This window comes from Lathyrus oleraceus, chromosome 1 (assembly GCF_024323335.1).
Source record: "Lathyrus oleraceus cultivar Zhongwan6 chromosome 1, CAAS_Psat_ZW6_1.0, whole genome shotgun sequence".
Lineage (NCBI taxonomy): Eukaryota > Viridiplantae > Streptophyta > Magnoliopsida > Fabales > Fabaceae > Lathyrus > Lathyrus oleraceus.
Genome location: NC_066579.1, coordinates 318,082,489 through 318,103,395, shown reverse-complemented (window position 1 = coordinate 318,103,395; position 20,907 = coordinate 318,082,489). Strand labels below are relative to the sequence as shown.

Sequence of the window (20,907 nt, the reverse complement as noted above, 5' to 3'; positions counted from 1 at the left end):
GAGTTTGACGTTGGATCAAACTTTTGATTCATGATTAAGGGAAATTGTTTGAAATGGTTTGAAGGTTTGAAAATGATTGAAGGTGGAATAGATTTAAAGTTGGAATGGTGGAAACTTGGTGTTGATCAAGTATTTTTTCGTTGTAGTTTGAAAATGTTGATATTTTTGTCTATTATTTAATTAATTTGATTAACGTATTATCAAAGGCGACATAAAAATCAGGAAAATAAGATACAAATTACAAATAAGGGGCGAGGGGTATATTTTGCCGAATGGAGATATAATTAAGCGATTAACATACAAGTCAATTAAATAAGTAAATGTAAACAAATGAGTTCATTGTAAGAAGACCTAATAGTAAGTCATGGGACCGAAAATAAGTCAAAATAAAAAACAACTGAATTTAGCTCTAAAGCTAACCTAAAGTGGATTCATGTAGGAATCACTATATAAGATGCCGAACAAAAACGATCCATGTGTCTGAATAATGTTTGAAAGCCAAATTAAATTTAAACTATGAAATCACAATGCAATTGACTAGATGACTAATCAAACAATCACTTAGTAATTAGATAAGAAAATATCTAATTAAACTATATTCAATTAATCAATTAATTAAAAATTAAATCAGTCAAAAGAAATGTGACAAAATAAGATAAAGAAATAAAATACAAACATCAATGGTACAAATATAGACATGAGTCTTTGCAAATGATCAAATGACAAAGAGGCTTGTTATTCCCACCCCAAAACATACACCAAATACCTACACTAAATACTGTTACGGTGAACAGTATTTTTTATTTTTTTAATAATAAAAAAAAATTATATAAAAAAAAATTTATTTTTAAAATTATTTTTATAATATAAATATAAAATTTGTTATTAATCAATTTTATTATTGTATTAACCACAAAAATATAGGTTATCAACCAATTTTATTATTGTATTAACCATAAAGTATAAGTTATTTCATATTTTAATGTCAGAATTTGGTTAATACTATATATTTTATTGGTTAATGAAATAGTAAATTTGGTTAATGAATTATAAGTAAAATATGTGGTTAATAACCTATATTTTTATGGTTAATACAATAATAAAATTGGTTGATAACCTATATTTTTGTGGTTAATACAATAATAAAATTGATTAATGACATACTTTATATTTGTGTTATAAAAATAATTTTAAAAATAAAAATATTTTTTTATAATTTTTTTTTATTTATTAAAAAAAAAAACTGTTTATCGTATAAATACGGTGAACAGTGTTTGGTGTAAATATTGTGTATGGTTTGGTGTAGGAATAACATAATTCAATGACAAAGGCTTAAGGCCCAAATAGAAAAGATAACACTAATCATAAAATAAAATAAAAATAGTAGTTACAAAATAAAATAAGAAAGGTGTTGGAGAAAGGGTGATGTTCCTCTTCGCTGCTATTACAAAAAACTTTCAAAGTTTAAGAGTCAACAATCACGTTGTGACCCTGGGCAGGGGAAGCCAATGAAAGAAGATAAAAATAATTAACACCCTCCCTCTCTCTCAATGCTTATGTTCGTGGGACAATAAAAACAGAGGAACACAACATTATCTCTTGCTTTCATGCCATCTCTCTCATGAAGCTGAACAACAACACACAGGGGGCGGCCAGTCGGCCAGTGGCGGCGGCGGCGACCCCTTTATGCCCTCTCAGTATTGCTCTCAAACTTCCAAAAAACAACAAGTCTCAATAATAAAGAAACTTTAGACACATCTCTAAGCATGACATAAATCATGGAAATCAAAAAGAGTTTATGAAAAGGGAAAAGAGGAATAGCTACCAAGGTTTTATCAGTGATGGGGAGAGTACTACCGGCGGGTAGCTTGAGTTTGAATGTTATTGTTATTGTTATTGTGTTACGTGCGGATATAACGGAGGTTCATTGGAAACCGGTGTCGCACGGTGGTGTGGTTAAAGAGGGATTTTAAGGTGGTGGATTGTAGTGAGGTTGTGTTTGTTCACATAAGGGGTATTATACATGCATTTAACATGTATTTTGGTAATGAAATAGGGAGGTGATGTTATGATTACAATGATAATGAAGAGGTAGCAGGAGAGAGTAGTATTATAATGAAGATTGTTGTTTGTTAGAACAAGTGTGTGAAAACTTGTAAGTCTTATTTCATGGTAGTTGGTGAAAAGAGTATGAGGAAGGAAAATGAACAATGTATATGAGGAAGCTTGGTGTTACTAAACGATGAAAGAACATTGAGAGGGGTAAGGTTGATAAAGATGACTTGTGGTTTGAAAAACTCAAAATGAAAAAACAACCGTCTCTGCTTTGCTGAAAAAGAGAGAGTCTATGCTACTATCCTTAAGCTATTCATTTCCTTTCCCTTTTGTTTCATGAAATTTTTGAGAAAGAAATCCTCTCCATGAATGAGTCCTTGTATGTGCGAGTTCCCCCTCTTTTCAACACAATATTAGTATTTATACCGGAATAACTTAGGGTTTCTATTTTTATTTTAAATGCCAACAATACCCTGGATTGTTATTTATGTGACAAAATAATTTAAAACAAATTAAAATAAATAAAATCAAATATTTTAAAATAATCAGAATAAAACTAAAGTGAGACTACAACTAATCCTATTTAATTATCTAGAACATTTTGACAAAAAAAACAAAAATAAAAGGATTCAAAATGAATAAAAAACGGGCACAAAAATGCTCGAAAAATTAAAATGAATGCACTAAAATGATCAACGCAAAATAAACTTCTCAGAAACATATATGTTTTGATCAAATTTTGAAATAAAAATGATCGGTTAAAAGACCCAGGCTGATCAAAATGCGACCGAAAAAATAGTTGAAAAAATAAAATGAGCACGCTAAGTTAAACTATGCGAACCATAAATTAATAAACTTGATGTCTGCAAACTCGATTTCAAAAATTTTCGCATGCTAATTTTACGTAAATTTGCAAATTGATTCAACCGATCTTTCTGTAGATCCAAAAATTTATTATGGTTGACATTTTAAGCACTATGTGAGATAAAATGCATGTTATGATATGTAGATGATGAAAACATCATGATGAATGCGTCGATATATTGAATGAGGGGAAATTTTAGGGTATGCCACGTAAGACTGAGATATTTTGGCCTACGTGTGAAGGTAGTAAATATTGTGGGAGGTTGTTCCCTTCGAATAATGAAAGACCGAACTTGGTGATGAAATTTCTCTGAGGGGCTTTTATTTGAGATATAGGTTTTATCGAGGTGATGTCCATGAAGAGAGATGTTAGGGTTGTTGAGTTAATGCATCTTCTTCAACAATTATAGGATTCGTCAAATGATTTTCTTCTACCTTGGTCATGCATGGATATTGCCAAACTATTTCTTGGCCTTAAGATGTGTCAAATAATTCACAAGGACGCAACAACTATTTAGTTTGATAAAGAGTTACGTTGGTCGATCAAAGACATTGTGGTTGGTGGATGTCCTTTCTTCATGGACCTTCAGTGGAGGGTGGCTTTTTTTACTTATTAGGGTTTGGGGTTGGGTTTGTAGTCGGTAGTATAGGTTGCCTCGTGTTGGACAAGTGGCTTCAAACACAAGAGATAAGTGAATTGTGGTATTTAAAATTCATGGTTACTTTAGTGATGTTTCTAAATTTACATGAAATTGTGTTAACAATTTCTTTTGAGTAGAGTAAACAGCAACAAAAATAAAAATATATTGAAGGGGATAAAGGTTAAAGGGATTTCACTAGAGTTATTCAGGTTTGGCCAAACATTTGCCTAGTCTTGTCCCGGACAGATCTTCTTGAGATTTTGATTATAACTTTGAGTTCTTACAAGTTATACCCACGGACCTTAATATAATCTGATCTTGATATTTTTACAGCCTTATCTTGAACCAAAGATAGCTTTTACCACATGCTAATCTATTGAACTTTTTTAGAGATTTTCAGGCTTATCTTAATAACCAAAACAAACCTTTTTCTGGTAAAGTTCAAGAAACCAAAACATATATTTTATGAGTTGCATCTCACGAATCAAACTCAATTTTCTACGAGTATCGCACTCTCAAGAATTAAAACAACAACACAACCACTTACAAATTCTTCCTCAGAAGTAGTGTTTTACTCAATAGCACAAAGACAACTTTAAGTGAAAGAAAAATATTTTTAGGGGGAGAAAGAGAGAAAATAGAGAGATAAATTCCAAAAAAAAAATGAAAAATTTCAGACATTGGTTTTAAATGAAGAGGAAGCGAGCCTCATATATATAGGAGAAGGAAAATCCCGAAAAGGAAAGAATCCCTGGGCGAAATTAAATTACCAATCGATTGACATTTTGCTCCAATCGATTGAGAGTCCTCAAAATAACTGATTACCTAAGTTTAAAAGGAAAGAAAGGACATAAATTCGTTATAAGTCATTAAGATGATGTCCTAACCGTTTAGGTCTTATCCAATCGATTAGCTTAATGCTTCAATTGATTGGTTAGTTAAAAACGTTTTTCCAATCGACTAGGTAGTTAAAACAATCTTTAAAAAGATAGTGGAAGTTTCTTAATCATTTGGATCGTGCTTGAAAATATTTTTATGATATAAAAAGGTTTGAAAAAGACTTTTATGTATGTGTGTGGATGGGTGGGTGTGCGTGAGTTGGTTTAGAACTTAAGACATATAGACAAAACCTAGAGAACTTTCACACTTTCTCTCTTTCATTATTCTGAGGCTTCAAGATTCTTTGCCAAGTACATCGATCATATAAATAATTCAATATTGAGTCTCTTTTCTTGATGAGGCTTGAGATGTTTTTCTAGTTTGGTCACCATCAACAGAGAGTTGAAAACTATTGCCACTGAATTCAAACATCAACAACTGTTATCGTCATCAAAACTTCATGGAAGTTCTTTTGCGAGATTATCAACTTTATACTTGCAAGTACAGATATCCATACCCCGTAAGATTTTATGGCTTTTAAGGCCCAATCATGGATGTTATAAAATCATATATTGAGAGATAATGAGGTATATGGTCTCAACTTAGATTTTGACGATGTTTTGGATGGTTTTAGTGGTACAATTTTGACTTTTTACATTAAATGTTTTATTAAAAATGGCAATGTCCTAGAGAGTATATTTTTTGTAAAATTGTTTAGGACATGAAAGTAAAGTTTGACATGACTGCAAGACAAAATTAATTTTTTGGATATTTGCAAATAACACATGCTCAAAATTCTTTTCTAACTATTCTTATTGATTGGTTAGGTTAACATATGGCACCATTAGAGTACCTTACTATCCTTAGGTATTGTCTCATTATTCCATTATTTTCTATTGATAAAGTTTTCCCTATTTATCATAAGGTGTAATGAGACACCTTTGGGAAGCACGTGATTCATGGAAGCTTACATACTTCAAATGAAGTCATTGTTTAGTGTTATCATTTTTTTATATAATTAGACGAACAAGAGTATATGTGAAGAAAAAGATACATATGAACTTCTTGACCGACCCACAAGAAAGAAGATCAACAATTAGATCAATAGAAATTCTAGTGTATGGATGAATATGAGGGAAACATGCATGTGTGAACTTAATTAAGATCAGTGGCGGAGCCAGATAAAAAAATTTGGGATGACCGCTAACGTAAAATAAAGATTATAAATAAAGTGTAAATAGTATTTTAAATAAAACATTAAAGTTTAAATAAATACAAAGTTAATTACTAAAAACTTAAATTACATGACTTAAAACTACCTTAAAGTAATGCTTTACGCGTTCCGAGTGACTTGAAATCGTCAATAATTGACTCCGAACTAATGCTTGCACTAATCTCCCTTTCAATATATACAGTCATGCTATCTCCAAGAAACCCATCATCCATCTTGTTTCTCAACTTACTCTTAATAATTTTCATTGCTGAAAAAGACCTCTCAGTTGTGGCCGTAGAAACGGGAAGAGTCATGATAAGACGAAGTAGTCTATCAATCAAGAAGTAAGTTTCAGCCTGTCCAGATGCAACCAAACATGAACATAGTTCTTGAATAGTTGATAAATTATTCAAGTTTGATGCTTGACGAGCAACAAATAGAAAATGTTGGAGTTGAAATTGCAAATTATTCTTCTCTTGATCACTAAAATCCATAGGATAATATTTTTCAACTAAAGAACAAATAGTATCAATGCTAAAAGCTTTATATCCATCCTTAGGAGATATAGAACAAGAAAGAGTTAACAAATCCATTGCCTGCTCACTGAATCTTCTATTCAACTCTTGTAACTGTTTGTCAATGGTAGTGAAAAAGATTTCAACTTTAAAGTAATGTTGAATTGTGACTTGATTCTCTTCAAGACGGGAGCGTCCAAATCTTGTTGTTGAATGAACATCACTAAGATCAGGAATCTCAATACCATGCTTTTCACAAAAAGATACCACTTTAGTAAACAATATATCCCAACCATTTTCTCTTAAACCTTGAATAAGATGTTTTGATGAACAAACCAAGTTCATAGCATTAACTACATCTTGATTTTTTTTGTAAGGCTTGACAAAGCATATCTGTTATTCCCATGATTTCTTTCATCAAGTGCAAAATAAATATAAAATCAAATGCCTTCAAGTAATTGTAACAACTATCTGCATCCCCACATGTAGCATAACTCCCTCTATCTTTTGCAATTTTTTTTAAAACTAAACAAGTTGCTTCATACATGTTTATCAAGCTAGAAATTGAATCGTAATGTGATCCCCAACGAGTATCTCCAGCTCGTTTCAATGTACCAACTTGATTTGCACCTTTACCATTTACAATCTCATCAATCTCTAACAAATAAGCAATTTCTTCTAATTGGGCAGCTTGTAACTCATCATGACGCTTTGTAGAAGAACAAACAACATTCACAATAAAGATCAGCTTCTCAAAAAATTTATGAACAGGTTTGACTTCTCTTGATGATGTAACTAATGCAAGTTGCAATCGATGAGCAAAACAATGAACATAGTATGCATAAGGACAATCCTTCATGAAGAGGGCTTGTAAACAATTCCATTCTCCTCTCATATTGCTAGCACCATCATACCCTTGGCCACAAATGTTAGAAATATCAAGGTTATGTCGAGAAAGTATATCACATATTGATTCCTTAAGAGTTAAAGATGTGGTGTCTTTAACATGTGCCACATCAAAAAATCTCTCTTGTATTAAACCAACTTTATCAACAAATCTTAATACAAGAGCCATTTGTTCCTTTTTTGACTCATCACGAGCTTCATCAACAACGATACAAAATTTGGAATCACCAATTTTCTCACGATACTCTTTTTCACCCTACTAGAAAGAATTTGCAAGAGCTATTTTTGAATTTGATGTGAAGTATACTTGCAATTTTGTGGAGCATTTTCCAACACAACTTTTGCAACTTCAACATTGTAGGATGCTAAAAGTTTCAATAACTCAAGAAAGTTACCTTGATTTCTTGATTTGCTACTTTCGTCGTGACCCCTAAAAGCACAAGCTTGTAGTGTTAACCAACGAACAGTGTCAATTGAAGTCTTGAGTCGTAACCGATTATTCATTCTTTGACTTGAACTTTGCACTTGAATAACATTTCTAATATGACCATCTTGATTCAACAAGTCTTGACAAGCTTTCATTGCATTGTTGTGTGGTGAGCAAGGATCCTTCCCTATGTGTTTAAGAAAGGAACAATGTTTTCCATTCCTAACTTTCTTCCAATTTCTAAAACCCATAGAAATAAAGACAAGTGATCCGGGACGTCCACTTGGTTTTTTGCTAAAAAGGTAACATGGTAAGCAATATGCGGCATCTTCAGATGGTGAATATTCTAACCATGATGGAAATATGCTAAACCAAGTATGTTGAAACCTTCTCGGATGATCCTCATTATCGGACAAAGGATAGTTTTCTAAATAATTTGATATGGACCCCATTTTAGATAAGCTCTTCGTATTGCATCCACTTGATTTGGTGGATATTGCCAAATCGGAGGACGCTTTCTAGGATCGTGTTCCAAAGAATTTTCAAAACCATTATGCTCTTCAATTGTTGGATTCTCAATAACTGTTTCAGATTCGGATGTCGGGATTATAATTTCTTCATCTCTCTCTTCTCTTTCAATTTCACATGCTTTTCTTTTGAAAAAAGAATCAATTTTCCTATTATTCATCTTTACTCTTCCTAAAATATCATATCAGATCCAAAAATCAATTTAGAGAACATAAAAATTAAAAGAGAAAAAAATTAATAAACTTAATTAATCAACTTTAATCCGTTTTCAAATACCAGTAACTTCACTATTAGAAATTAGCAGCAACAATGATTAAATAAACCTTATTACAGACTTTACAGTGCATAACTATATTTGTAAATCACAGTGTTATGAATTGGCTTAATAAACCTCATATAGATTATTTTAACACATCAAAAAAGAAGAACCCTAAAAATCTCAAAAACACAAATCAAAGAATCACTTTAATTTGTTACTTTTTATAAAAGAAGAATGAATAAAGTTTTTTACCTGTTAGATGTCGATCACTTTAATCTGTTTCGATTCCGGTGCCGGTAGCAAACCCATATGAGAAAGAAAAGAAATGTATGAGTTTTTTACCTTATCTATATTTTAATCTAACTTTGAATAAAAAATAAAAAATAAAAATTAATTTTAATTTAAAATAAGAATGTTTTAGTAATTTAATATATATATGAATTAAAAAAAATAAAAAGTTGAGGGGTGACCGTGGCCTTCCCACGTCCCCTCAGTTCTGTCACTGATTAAGATTTACTCACTTATGGAATTGAAGACTACGTTTTATTTATCTTTCAAAATCACTTCAAACAAAATCGTCAAAAGGCGTGTTGTAACAGTCAATCATGTTTTTCTATCTTGGATTTGAATTATATAAGACCGTGGATCTTCTACAAAGTATTTAAAAGATCATGCATAACTAAGAGGGAGTAATATTTTGATTTCAAATGCCACTAATTAATTCCAATGTGCATTGTTGAAATAACACTTATTATGTACCACTGAAATCACTTACAATAAAATACAAATAAGTTAAGACTAAAATCACATCCACATATGATTTTGATTCCATCTTAGAAAGATCAATGCTCCCTTATGAACAAATGTTCCAAATACTGAGAAAGATAATGAATGACGAACATAAAAGCAATTCCTGGAAGCAACCAACGTAATCCAGAATATAGATCACCACTTTCTTTATAAGCCAGTTCCTTAGATGTTGGCTCAGAATCACTTTTGGATGCTGCTGCTACTAACTGAGTTTGAACTGCTTCACCTTTTGCTTCTGCTTTATTGTGAATAGATTGTGCTATTGCTTCTGCTTTTTTGGCTTGAGTTGTTGACAATGGTTGAAATTCCTGTGCTACCTCACTAGGAATTGCTACCTTTCTTGCCTGCAAAGCAATTGAATGAAACTTTTCAATATAAGTGATTTTGATAACTTATAAATTGAAAAAAAAAGCATCATATTTACAAACTTACCAAGTTCCTAAATTGAAGATTATAATACATTTGGATATATCTTTCCTTTGCCAACTTTTGTTCTTTGTTCAACCTTCTCCAAAATCCATAAATTGATCCCATATTCAACACTTTTTTTGCATATATCTTCCATGTATAGCTACAAAGAAGTCAAACCATGAATTAATGTTGTTATAACTTATAAGTACAATTATTGATCATGATTTATTTACCATTCATTGATTCTCTGAAGACCAGCTTTCGAGATTATGTTCCAATAATCAGGATTAGTCTTACACTTGTCGAAGAATTCGGAGATTTTGTTGACTGATTCATCTCCATTATGAGGATCGATATGAAACCCTGAGACACCATCAACTATAATTTCAGCAGGACCGCCTTGATTTGTAGCAAAAGTTGGTAATCCACAGTTCATTGCTTCAATCACTGTTAGACCGAAAGCTTCGTACAATGCTGGTTGAACAAAAGCTCCTTTTGTGTCCGCGATGCATCGGTATAGCTCTCCGTTGCGATACCGGTCGGTTTGCGCTGCAATCCATCTGAATTGACCATGAAGTTTGTGTTCTTTCATCAAGAAATGCATCTTCTTGATTTCTTCTGTTTCTTCTCTGTCTTTGGATTTTGAAGGATCAAAGAATCCTCCAACAATCACAAGATTTACCAAACTTCTTAGTCTCTTGTTCTTCGCATACCACTCGACGAGGCCGCTGATGTTTTTCACTTTGTCTAGCCTTGCCATTGAGAAGATTATTGGCTTCTTCTTGTCTTCCAAAAATCCACTGTTCCAAAAAACACATTTTAAGACCTTAACCACATGCAGGGCCGTCTTTGAGAATGTGTCTGGCCGCACAGGACCAAAAGTTTGACACGTTTAAACCGTGGCTAAAAAATGGTCTCATAAAATAATTGTCACGGTTAAACAATAACAAAATAGGGCACCTATTTGATTTGCCACACTCAGAGCCTCTGAAAACTTAAGACGGCCCTGATCACATGCAAGTGAATGATAAGAAAAGACTAAGAAGAGAGACTTACATGTGTTCTTCATTTTCATCCTTACTGTAAAGTAGTTCTTCAATGGCAGGTTGAAAAGTGGTTAATCTTTGCTTCTTCTCAGTGAAAGGAAAATAAACAGATTGATCAGCTCCCGGTGCAGCAATGTTGAACTTTGGATCAAAAACATTGATGCCGGAAACTACGCGGCAAAGTCCCGGCATGGTAAATGCAGTGTGAGTTTCATATTGTCCTGGCCTATCCTTGCTGATGATACAAAACAATGAAAAATGTTACATTTCATAATAATATATACTACTATGATCATAAGCAAATTTTCTCTTTTCAGATTCATTGAATAAATAATGTATCTGATCTATATCTAGACCAGATACATAAGTTATTCAATGAACCTGAAGATGAAATCTTTGCTTATAATAGTGACTGGAAATTGTTTATAAGAGTTTATGTATTATTCAATGGAAAAACAAAGGTTAACCTTCCAGCAATTTCTTGGTATGTACTAGTTATGATGAAATCAGCAGAATTCATTGAGATTAGATCAGCTGTGAACTGACTTGAAAAGTGATATTTTTCATCAAAATTTTTCCATTTGACATCTGAATCTTCATATTTTGTCTTCTCCAATGCATGAGCAATGGTTGCCTTCAATCATTATGGATACAAGTTTTAGTTCAAAAATACTAATTGGAAAGAATGTTCACGTATAAGGGTCTTTTTGGATTGACTTATTCGAGATCGTTTGAGAGAGTTTATGATTTATGTCCATAAGCTAACCTGAGTTACACCAAGTTTAGAGGCCATTAAGGATGAAACCAAGTTTCCATCAGTATAATTTCCAATAACGAGATCAGGCTTTCCGTCCATAAGTTCGAGAATCTTGGTCGTAGAATCCTGTTTATGATTGAGATACATGAGCAAAAAGAGCATAACCACATTATATAAAGCATTCTACGAAATTCAAATGAAGATATGATTCTACATGCCTGAGCAAATCTTTCTAAATAAGGATATATATCGAATCGCGACACCCAATTGGATAGGATTCCCTTCTCAGTCCAGAAAGGGACTCTTAGAATGTGTGAATGCTTAGTGTTGACGATAGGCTCAAGTTCTTGGTTACATGTTGTCCCTTTTGCATTCGGTATCAAACGTGTAACCTATGCATGGAACAACACGTTAGCGCGATAAAAAAACGGACAGAGTGCACATTATATTTTGTATTAGTAGTACTTTGTAGCATACCACAAGAATTTGAGGCTTCACATTAAGGCCTTGCAACTCAATCTTTTGGAGTAACTCTTCCTCTAAAGCTCTTACTTGATCAAGAATATACACCACCTATTAATCCCAACATAGAAAAAGCTTATTCATTAAGAAAAGATTAATAAAAAAAAATTGTGATTATCTAGTAATTTTCATGGATTAAATCATTGAAAAGGATGGATTAATTAAACCTGGCCTCCAGTGTCTGGCAATCCTAGAACATCAGCTTGGCCAAAGTATCCATGAATAGAGAAAATAACAATGTTGAACATATTTGGTAGCCTGCTGAAAAGTGCTTCAAATTTAATTGGATCTGCTGCTTCTAGCACCTCAGAAAGCATTTTCATTGTCTCTTTTACCCTTCCTGCAGTGTTTCCCCACCCTTTATCAAATCCCCATTCTCTAAACCTGCTCACACAAAAAGAGAAAAAAAAACTATTAGCATCGACACAAGCGCCTGTCTGGTATCCAACATATGCCAGTGTCTGATATAGACACATGTTATCGCCATGTTAGTGTAATGGTTGACCTGTTTTCGAAGTTCTGATATGGTGTATCTTTGTGGTGTGCAGATACATATGCTTCAGCTATTTTCAATGCTTTCTGAAGCTTTGGTATTGTATTCAAACTGTCTTTAATCATAAGGTTCTGCAAAATGTGATTAAAAGAAATTATAAATTAATTTTAACTGTTTTTTCATTAGTACATATTTTAATATTTGATACTCTAATGGATTTTTGTTACCTCTCCTTGGTGATTAAGGCTTAATAAGTAATTAAGCAATGGATTTTCATAGTGTGAACTTTCACTCAACCTTGAACTCAAAATCCTATTAGTAAAGTCAAGTCCATTTCCAATAGAAGATGAAAGAGCCATATGAGGTGTTGTGAAATCGATAGCCCCAAAATCTATCTCCAATGCGTTTTCATCACTTGCCCTGAAAATTTAAGTCATTTTCACCTATGAAACACGAACACTAGAAACACGACACCAACACTGACACGTCGACACTGACGCTGACACATATTTTTTCAGAGGTGTCGGTGCTACAGAGATTTTCACCATTTAAGCAAACATTGACACCAAGAAAACTGCATGTTTAGCCTAAAAACAATTACGCAAATAAGCTTCAAAGAATTGAACTTACCACTTCTCATCAAATATTGTTTCCTTGTATTTCAAGTAATCTGAAGCCTCAATACCATCTACCTGTAAATCATCTGCATTCACTTTAACATATTCCCAGAAACCAGGATTCGGCCTCACCGCGAAAACGACATATGGTGGAACTATAGCTGCTTCCTGAGTGCAACTGAGGATGTATCCTAACAAGCCTTCTAAAAGCTTTTTTCTCTCATTTTTATCTTCAATTGTTTTCTCTACATCTTCCATTATATGATTTTGTCTCACTAACCTTTTCCCACTTGCAACCAACCTGTTTCATGTTTTCCATATCTTAAAGTTAAACAAGGAAGTGTGAAAAGAACCAAAAATGTTGAACACAAAAACATCATGAAACTCTTTTAACATAGAGTACTCACTTTGTCTCATATCAGGTGTCATATTTTTTAAACCATAATCCAAAAGTGTTACCAGTTCAATATCCAGGTTCGATGTGCATAACTTTAAACGACTTATAATATTAGACGGAGGGAGTATTACCTAGAAAAGAATTTCTTCATATGGAAGCGGCTTTGCTTCAAGGCATCAGGCATGGTATCAGCAATGGAATCAGATCTTTTCAAAGGTGAGTTTGAACCAGAAGCCATTTGAAGAGGAGCTTCAAATTTTAATAAGACAATAAAACTTAGAACAAGAAACAAATTGAGAGAGAACTGTTTTGTGCATGTTGTGAATATAGATATTTATATTGAGTTTTTTAGATATCATTTGCATGCAAGAAAAGAATATGTGGTAATATGGAGGGAAAGCAAATAAATGTCTTGTTTGTGTTTGTGTTTTTTAATGTGGAGGCAAAGAATGTTTAAGGGATATGAAGTTGTTCTATGAGGTAACGTTTTTTGTTCTTTTCTTTTATTCCATCTCAAATCCACACGTTGTTTTATTTCAGCAGCTTTCTAACATGCATATATCAATCATCTTTAAAGCTAATAATTTGATTCAATGTTACAAAAAATTTAAAATTTCATTTTCTTTTCTTTTCTTTTATTTTTTTATTTTACAAACATTAAATTTTGTGTGAAAGACTCATAATGACATTCAGTTATCATTATTTTTTAAAGAATTTATTGTATTGAATCAAATTCTATACGCTAAAGAAGAAATCATGAATTACAAGATGCATGCATTTCGATAAACATTGAATTATCTAAGTTGATTTTCAAGAATAATTTAATTTTTTTATTTATTATCTCAAAAATCTATTTGAATGATTGTATATAGTTAATGAGGGTCAGGAAAAAACAAGCAATCTCATATTTTATAATAAACTCTTACACATACCACCACGGTTGAAACATATAACCGTTGTGAGATGTTATTTTTTATGTGCTTTAAATTTGGTTGCAGCTGGGTATCGAACTTATGACCTTATATTTATAACAACGGTTGATATAGGTTGTGTGTTACATGGTTTATCACAACGATGCACGCCCTGGTTGAAAATAGTGAACTTACAACCACATCCTACTTCATCACGGTTGGTCAAGTGTAACGGTATCCTTTTTCAACTGTGGTGAAATGATTTTTCCGTAATAATGACTACAAATGAATACATATTTTAAGAAGGTGAAAAATCTTATACTCTTTTAAATAGAAGTCTGAACTATGAATAAATTATAAAATAAAACAAAAATAATCTTTTTAGTGATTTGTATTCTTCATAAGAAATTCTATAAAAAAAAGTGAAGAGGATGGAGATGCATTAGTCTATTTTTATAGCAAGTGAATAAAGGGGAAAATCAATTCAAAATAAGTGTAGAGAGAAAATAGGTATTTAAGTGATATGTATGTGTGCTTGCGTGCGTGCGTGTGTGCGTGCATGCGTGCGTGTGCGTTTTTCTTTTATCATTTTAATACAAACATAAAATTTGTAATAGAAATGATTTGACAAATAATTCAACTTTAGAAGTTGAAAATAATGGTTCAATTGGGAAATGGGTATTGGAGAGTTGTTACGAGTGGAAATAATGTAATCAATAGTCGAATACAAACCAGTTGATGCAATTAGTTAAGAAAAGTAAAAAATGGATCATAAATGCCCTTGAAATGGAGATGTGGCAGATGGTAAGGAAGGGGCAGAGATGTATTTTCTAGTGTCATACCCTAATTTTTAACCCTAAGATCCCACATATCATATGCATCCTTGCACACAAACAAGGTCACATCTTGATCATTTCCCCTCTCTCATCTTTGAGTTTATTTCTTGCAGGGATCACCAAGCACCTCTTTGTTGATGTTTTACCTTTGTGTTTATGTGATTAATTACTTATCTAATCACTAATCGAAATAGCAAAAATATGTTCTTTTTCCTTAAATTTATTTGCAAGGTAGGGTTTTTTTAATCAAGATCATCTTAGGGTTTTTTTAATCAAGAGCATCTCAAAGTTTTGTTGCTTACTTCTCAAGGAAAAGTCAAAGGTTCATGTGTTTATTTCCATGCCTTTTTCAACAAGCAACTTCAAGCTTTGAGTAATTTAACCAAGCGGAAATCAAGGACACCTTATTTTGAGTTCATATGATCACCCATGTGCTTTGAAATGCAAGAAAAGTCCAAGTGTACAAGTTTTATTCCAAGAAGTTTTACCAAAAAGTCAATATTTTGAAGTCAAAGTACCAAGGATAACAACTTCTTCAATTCTTAATATTTTTGAATTCTTATTTTTGCATGTGACTCTTATCAATATTGATAACATGAAATTATATCACATTTTAGGACTTAATTCAATTAGATTATATTATCATTTACTTTAATTTATCTCATTTTATCAGATATTATGCGGTATTTCCTTTCTATTTATGTCAGGTATCCATTTTGAAGCAAAAGTGAAAAAGGGAAGAAAAGGAGGTGTAAAAAGGAATAAAAAGGAAACAAATAACAAAGACCAAGCCCAGCCCAAAGAAAGCGCACGTTGTGCCTGTGACGGGCGTCACAAAGGTTGTGACGAGCGTCACACTAAGCACACTCCTGTGACGAGCGTCACACATGGTGTGACGGACATCACACCATTCCCCTATATTTTTGGCACTAGGAACGCAACTGACCACGTTGAAAGCTATTTCCACTCTTGACCCTCGGAACGAAAAGATCGTGTATACGGAAACCCTTGGAAAGCAGTTACACAAGTAGCAGTATAAATAGCAGCTAATTGGGAAAGCTCTGGGTTCGGAGATTTTCCACGCCTTTTGCCGTTTTCGCATTTTTTTCTTCCAGCAGTTTAGGCTTATATTTTTATAGTATTACTTTGCAGAATTTTTATTGTTTTACCTTTTTGCAATTCTATTTTCCTTTCTAGCATTTAATTAATTCTTTTCGCACAATAGTTTCTACACCGGAAACTATTGTGCAACTTTTACCGGATCTAACCTTACGTTAGAATCTAGTTTTTATTTCCTTCGTTTTAATTTGTTGTTTAATTGAAGAATCCAAGAACAAATCCTACCGGCTTGTGGTGGAGTGTTCAAGACTATTGTTTAACGCATTCAGGTTCTTTAATTATTATTTAATGCTTTGTTTTATTACTTATTTATATTATCTGCCTGGGATGAGTCTGTTTATGCATGATATGTATTTTTGTCTGTTTAGTATGTCTGGCTAATTTGCCTAGATATCGGTATGTAAAGTAAGCGGAATAAGGGATCAAGACTAAGTCGGTCTAATTAAATTTAAAAGTAAAATCAATCTTTTTACGGTCTCAATTTACAGGTTTAATAACAAGAATTTTTTACAAAAGTAAAAGACATAAAGAAGTTAAAATCAATAGAGCGAGAGTTTGAGGTTTTAACTGGACAATGTAAATTAGGCATTAATTCTAGATCAGGGCGAGAGCAAGTTTTAGAGTTAATTAAATTCTGACCTTTTCCAAAAAGTATTCTTAAAGATTGAATGTGAGGACGAGAGTTAAGCATTCGGGTTTAATTGTATAACCTAAGTCAACAGAGCGAGAGTTTGAGATAAGGGTGTTTAAAACGGTCAGTGTTTTCTTAAAAAGAGTTTCTGCAACTTTATTGCTTTCAAAAAGTGGTTTTTGACTTAATTATAAGTGACAGCTACATTAACATAAAATCATGGTTTATTCAACAGAGCGAGAGTTTGAGATAAAACCTTTAATCAATAAAGTTAACTGAAACGATTTATTTTAAAACTAAGAAACCGACAAAGAATTGATTCCCTAATTACGACGAACTACATACCGATATCCGATTTATTAATATTTAATCTAGATCTTAGTTTAGTTTTTAGCTTCGCCCCCAAACAATCAACCATTATTTACCTTAGCTTTACGTAGTAACCTTAGATAACGGTATATCGATTCATAAGTCCCTGTGGGATCGATATCTTTTAAAACTACGCGATAGAACTGTGCACTTGCAGTTTGTACCCCAATTTCGACTCATAAAGTCGCGATCAAGTTTTTGGCGCCGTTGCCGGGGACTTGTATTTAATCGATATCGTAACTCTTCCGTTACGCTGTAGAGACTAAGGTTTCTTTTTCTTCTATTCTTTCTTTCGTTGATTTGTATGCCACGCACTCGCTCACAAGGCGAACCGCTCTATTTACGAATCAACGATATCGAACTATATCTCCGAGTCTTACGACGAATTCGGGAATATCGTGCTGCAAACAATCTCCCTCCTATAGAACTTCCTGATTTCAAAAACCTTTTTCCTTCGATAACCGAGATGGCAGAACCAGCTCGTGCTCTTAGAGATTACGCCGCTCCATCGTAAGATGAGCCGCATTCAAGTATTGCTCCGCCCGCAATCGAAGCAAACAACTTCGAACTTAAACCTTCACTGTTGCAGGCAGTGCAATAGAACCAATTCTCTGGAAATCCTACCGAGGATCCAAACCTACATTTATCCGTATTTGTCCAATACGCTGATACTGTTAAAGCTAATGGTGTCACTTCAGAGGCAATTCGACTTCGTCTTTTTCCTTTCTCATTAAGAGATAGCGCTAGAAGATGGCTTCAATCTCTCCCTTCCAACTCAGTCACCACATGGAACGAGTTGAAGAAAGTTTTTCTTGCCCGATACTTTCCGCCAAGCAAAACAGCTATGTTAAGAGCCCAGATAAACGGATTTAAACAGAAAGACAACGAGTCTCTTTTCGAAGCATGGGAAAGATACAAAGACATGATGAGACTTTGCCCACACCATGGTTTGGAAGACTGGTTAGTAATTCACACATTTTATAATGGTCTCTTATACAACACAAGGTTAACAATAGACGCCGCTGCAGGTGGTGCATTAATGAACAAACCTTATGCTGACGCTTACCAGCTTATCGAGAGCATGGCCCAAAACCACTATCAGTGGGGAACCGAACGAACAACGGTGGAAAAACCTCAAACGAAAACTGGCATGTACGAGATAAGTAACCTTGATCACGTTAACGCAAAAGTGGATGCTTTGGTCCAGAAAATTGAAAGTCTAAACGTATCACCTCCAGCCGCCGTGGTTGCTATAACTCAGAATTGCGAGGTCTGTGGAATCCAAGGCCACACTCCTACGGACTGTCAACTCTTGACAGGAATCCAAGCAGAGCAAGTAAACTATGCTCAAGGAAGCCCCTATTCGAACACCTATAACTCAAATTGGAAGAACCATCCAAACTTTTCATATAAGAGCAATAACGCTTTGTACGCACCTGGACAGTCTCCAAATCAAGCCCCAGCTATACCTCCGGGATATCAGAAACCGAACCCATCCATGCCTAACAATAACGCCCCTAGGAAATCCAACTTGGAAATCATGATGGAAAACTTTATAGCTTCCCAACAACAAACCAATAAAGATTTCTTAAACCAGAATGTACACACTGGCGAACAACTTAAACAACTAGCAAGCAAAGTAGATGCCTTGGCTACCCATAACAAAATGCTGGAAACACAAATATCACAAGTAGCCCAACAACAAGCACCTACTGCTGCCCCAACTGGTACATTCCCTGGACAGCCCCAACCTAACCCGAGAAGCCACGCTCATGCAATTATATTAAGAAGTGGAACGGAAGTGGAAGGACCGTCTGATCCAAGGATAGAAAACCAAAACCCTAAGAAATCAACTGAGGGAAGTGAACCTAAGGAAAAGGAAGAGAGTAATAAGGAAACCCTAGAAAAGAAGGAACCTTATGTACCTCCACCACCTTACAAACCACCTATACCTTACCCTCAAAGGCTTGTTAAAACCAAAGATGCGGGCCAATTTAGAAAATTTGTTGATCTCCTTAAACAATTAAACGTTACAATTCCGTTCACCGAAGCTATTACGCAGATGCCCTCATATGCTAAATTCTTAAAAGAAATCCTTTCTAATAAGAGGAAACTTGAGGATAGCGAAACCGTTACACTCCCTGCCGAATGTAGCGCTATAATCCAAAACATGCCCCCTAAACTCAAGGATCCAGGTAGTTTCTCTATACCCTGTCACATAGGAAAATTTGTCATTGACAAAGCCTTATGCGATTTAGGAGCCGGAATTAGCGTGATGCCTTTATCCATATGTAAGAAACTGGAAATGGGAGAATTAAGACCAACCAAAATGTCTGTGCAACTAGCAGATCGTTCCATCAAATATCCTGTAGGAATCCTTGAAAACGTTCCCGTACGCATAGGTCAATTCTACATTCCCACTGATTTTACAATTATGGACATTAGAGAAGATGATATTACACCCATTATACTGGGAAGACCATTCTTAGCAACTGCCGGTGCAATCATAGACGTAAAACGAGGACGACTCACCTTCGAAGTAGGTGAAGAGAAAATTGAATTCATTCTTTCCCAATTCTTGAAAGCACCTGCAATAGAAGATACATGTTACTTCATGGATATCATCGATGAATGCATAAAAGAAGCAGAGTTAGAAGAAGACAAATCATCTGACTGCCTTGTAGAAGATAGATCTAACCAATGTTTAGCAATAACACCGGATCCTACGCAATGTCTTAACAAACCAACCCCTGACCTGAAAACACTTCCCAAAAATCTGAGATATGAATTCCTAGACTTAGAACTTGAACGACCTGTGATAGTTAATGCAGACCTAGGAAGACTCGAAACAGAAAAACTCCTACATATCTTAAGGAAGTATCCAACCGCACTAGGGTACCACATCACCGATCTTAAAGGAATAAGTCCTTCTATTTGTATGCACCGCATCATGTTAGAAGAAGACTGTAAAACCTCTAGGGAACACCAGAGAAGACTAAATCCGATCCTGAGTGAGGTAGTAAAGAAGGAAATAACCAAGTTATTGGAAGCAGGTATTATATATCCTATATCTGATAGCAAATGGGTTAGTCCTGTGCACGTTGTACCAAAGAAAGGAGGCATAACCGTTATTGAAAACGAAAAAGGGGAAACTATAACTAAACGAATCGAATCAGAATGGAGAATGTGCATTGATTATAGGAAACTAAACAAAGCAACCCGAAAAGATCATTTCCCTTTACCATTCATTGACCAAATGTTAGAACGATTAGCAAAACATTCACATTTCTGTTATCTAGACGGTTATTCAGGCTTCTTTCAAATACCAATTCACCCTGATGACCAAGAAAAGACAATGTTCACGTGCCCTTTTGGTACCTTCGCTTATAGACGAATGCTGTTTGGTCTGTGTAATGCCCCTGCAACCTTTCAAAGATGCATGATGGCAATTTTCGCCGACTTTCTCAAAAACATCATGGAAGTATTTATGGATGACTTTTCTGTATACGGACAAAGTTTCGAAGAATGCCTTGAAAACCTGGAAAGAGTTCTTGAGCGATGTGTAAAAGTAAACTTAGTACTTAATTGGGAAAAGTGCCACTTTATGGTACAAGAAGGAATTGTTTTAGGACACATCATCTCGAACAGAGGAATTGAAGTAGACAAAGCCAAAATAGAGGTAATCGAAAATCTTCAACCCC

At 34.0% G+C, this 20,907-nt stretch overlaps 1 protein-coding gene and 1 pseudogene across 1 annotated transcript; both read right to left on the bottom strand.

Moving 5' to 3' along the window:
* Positions 1-8,963: 8,963 nt before the first annotated feature.
* LOC127133097 (sucrose synthase 7) lies at positions 8,964-13,640 on the bottom strand. The gene is made up of 13 exons (XM_051061716.1): positions 13,472-13,640; positions 12,957-13,244; positions 12,554-12,746; positions 12,339-12,457; positions 12,001-12,217; positions 11,789-11,884; positions 11,530-11,703; positions 11,321-11,437; positions 11,022-11,188; positions 10,565-10,789; positions 9,742-10,308; positions 9,530-9,668; positions 8,964-9,441 (listed from the first exon to the last, which is right to left on the bottom strand). Exons 1-13 carry the CDS (start codon positions 13,576-13,578, stop codon positions 9,130-9,132), a joined length of 2,721 nt encoding a protein of 906 aa, XP_050917673.1. The 5' UTR covers positions 13,579-13,640; the 3' UTR covers positions 8,964-9,129.
* Positions 13,641-18,057: 4,417 nt separating this feature from the next.
* Positions 18,058-18,157, bottom strand: LOC127116461 (uncharacterized; annotated as a pseudogene).
* Positions 18,158-20,907: the final 2,750 nt, after the last annotated feature.

Coding starts and splice junctions, on each gene's coding strand:
- LOC127133097 (XM_051061716.1), bottom strand. CDS start 13,578: ATGGCTTCTGGTTCAAACTCACCTTTGAAAAGATCTGATTCCATTGCT. Junction 12,747..12,956: donor ACAATATTTGATGAGAAGTG/GTAAGTTCAATT, acceptor TTAAATTTTCAG/GGCAAGTGATGAAAACGCAT. Junction 12,218..12,338: donor TATCAGAACTTCGAAAACAG/GTCAACCATTAC, acceptor TTGTGTGAGCAG/GTTTAGAGAATGGGGATTTG.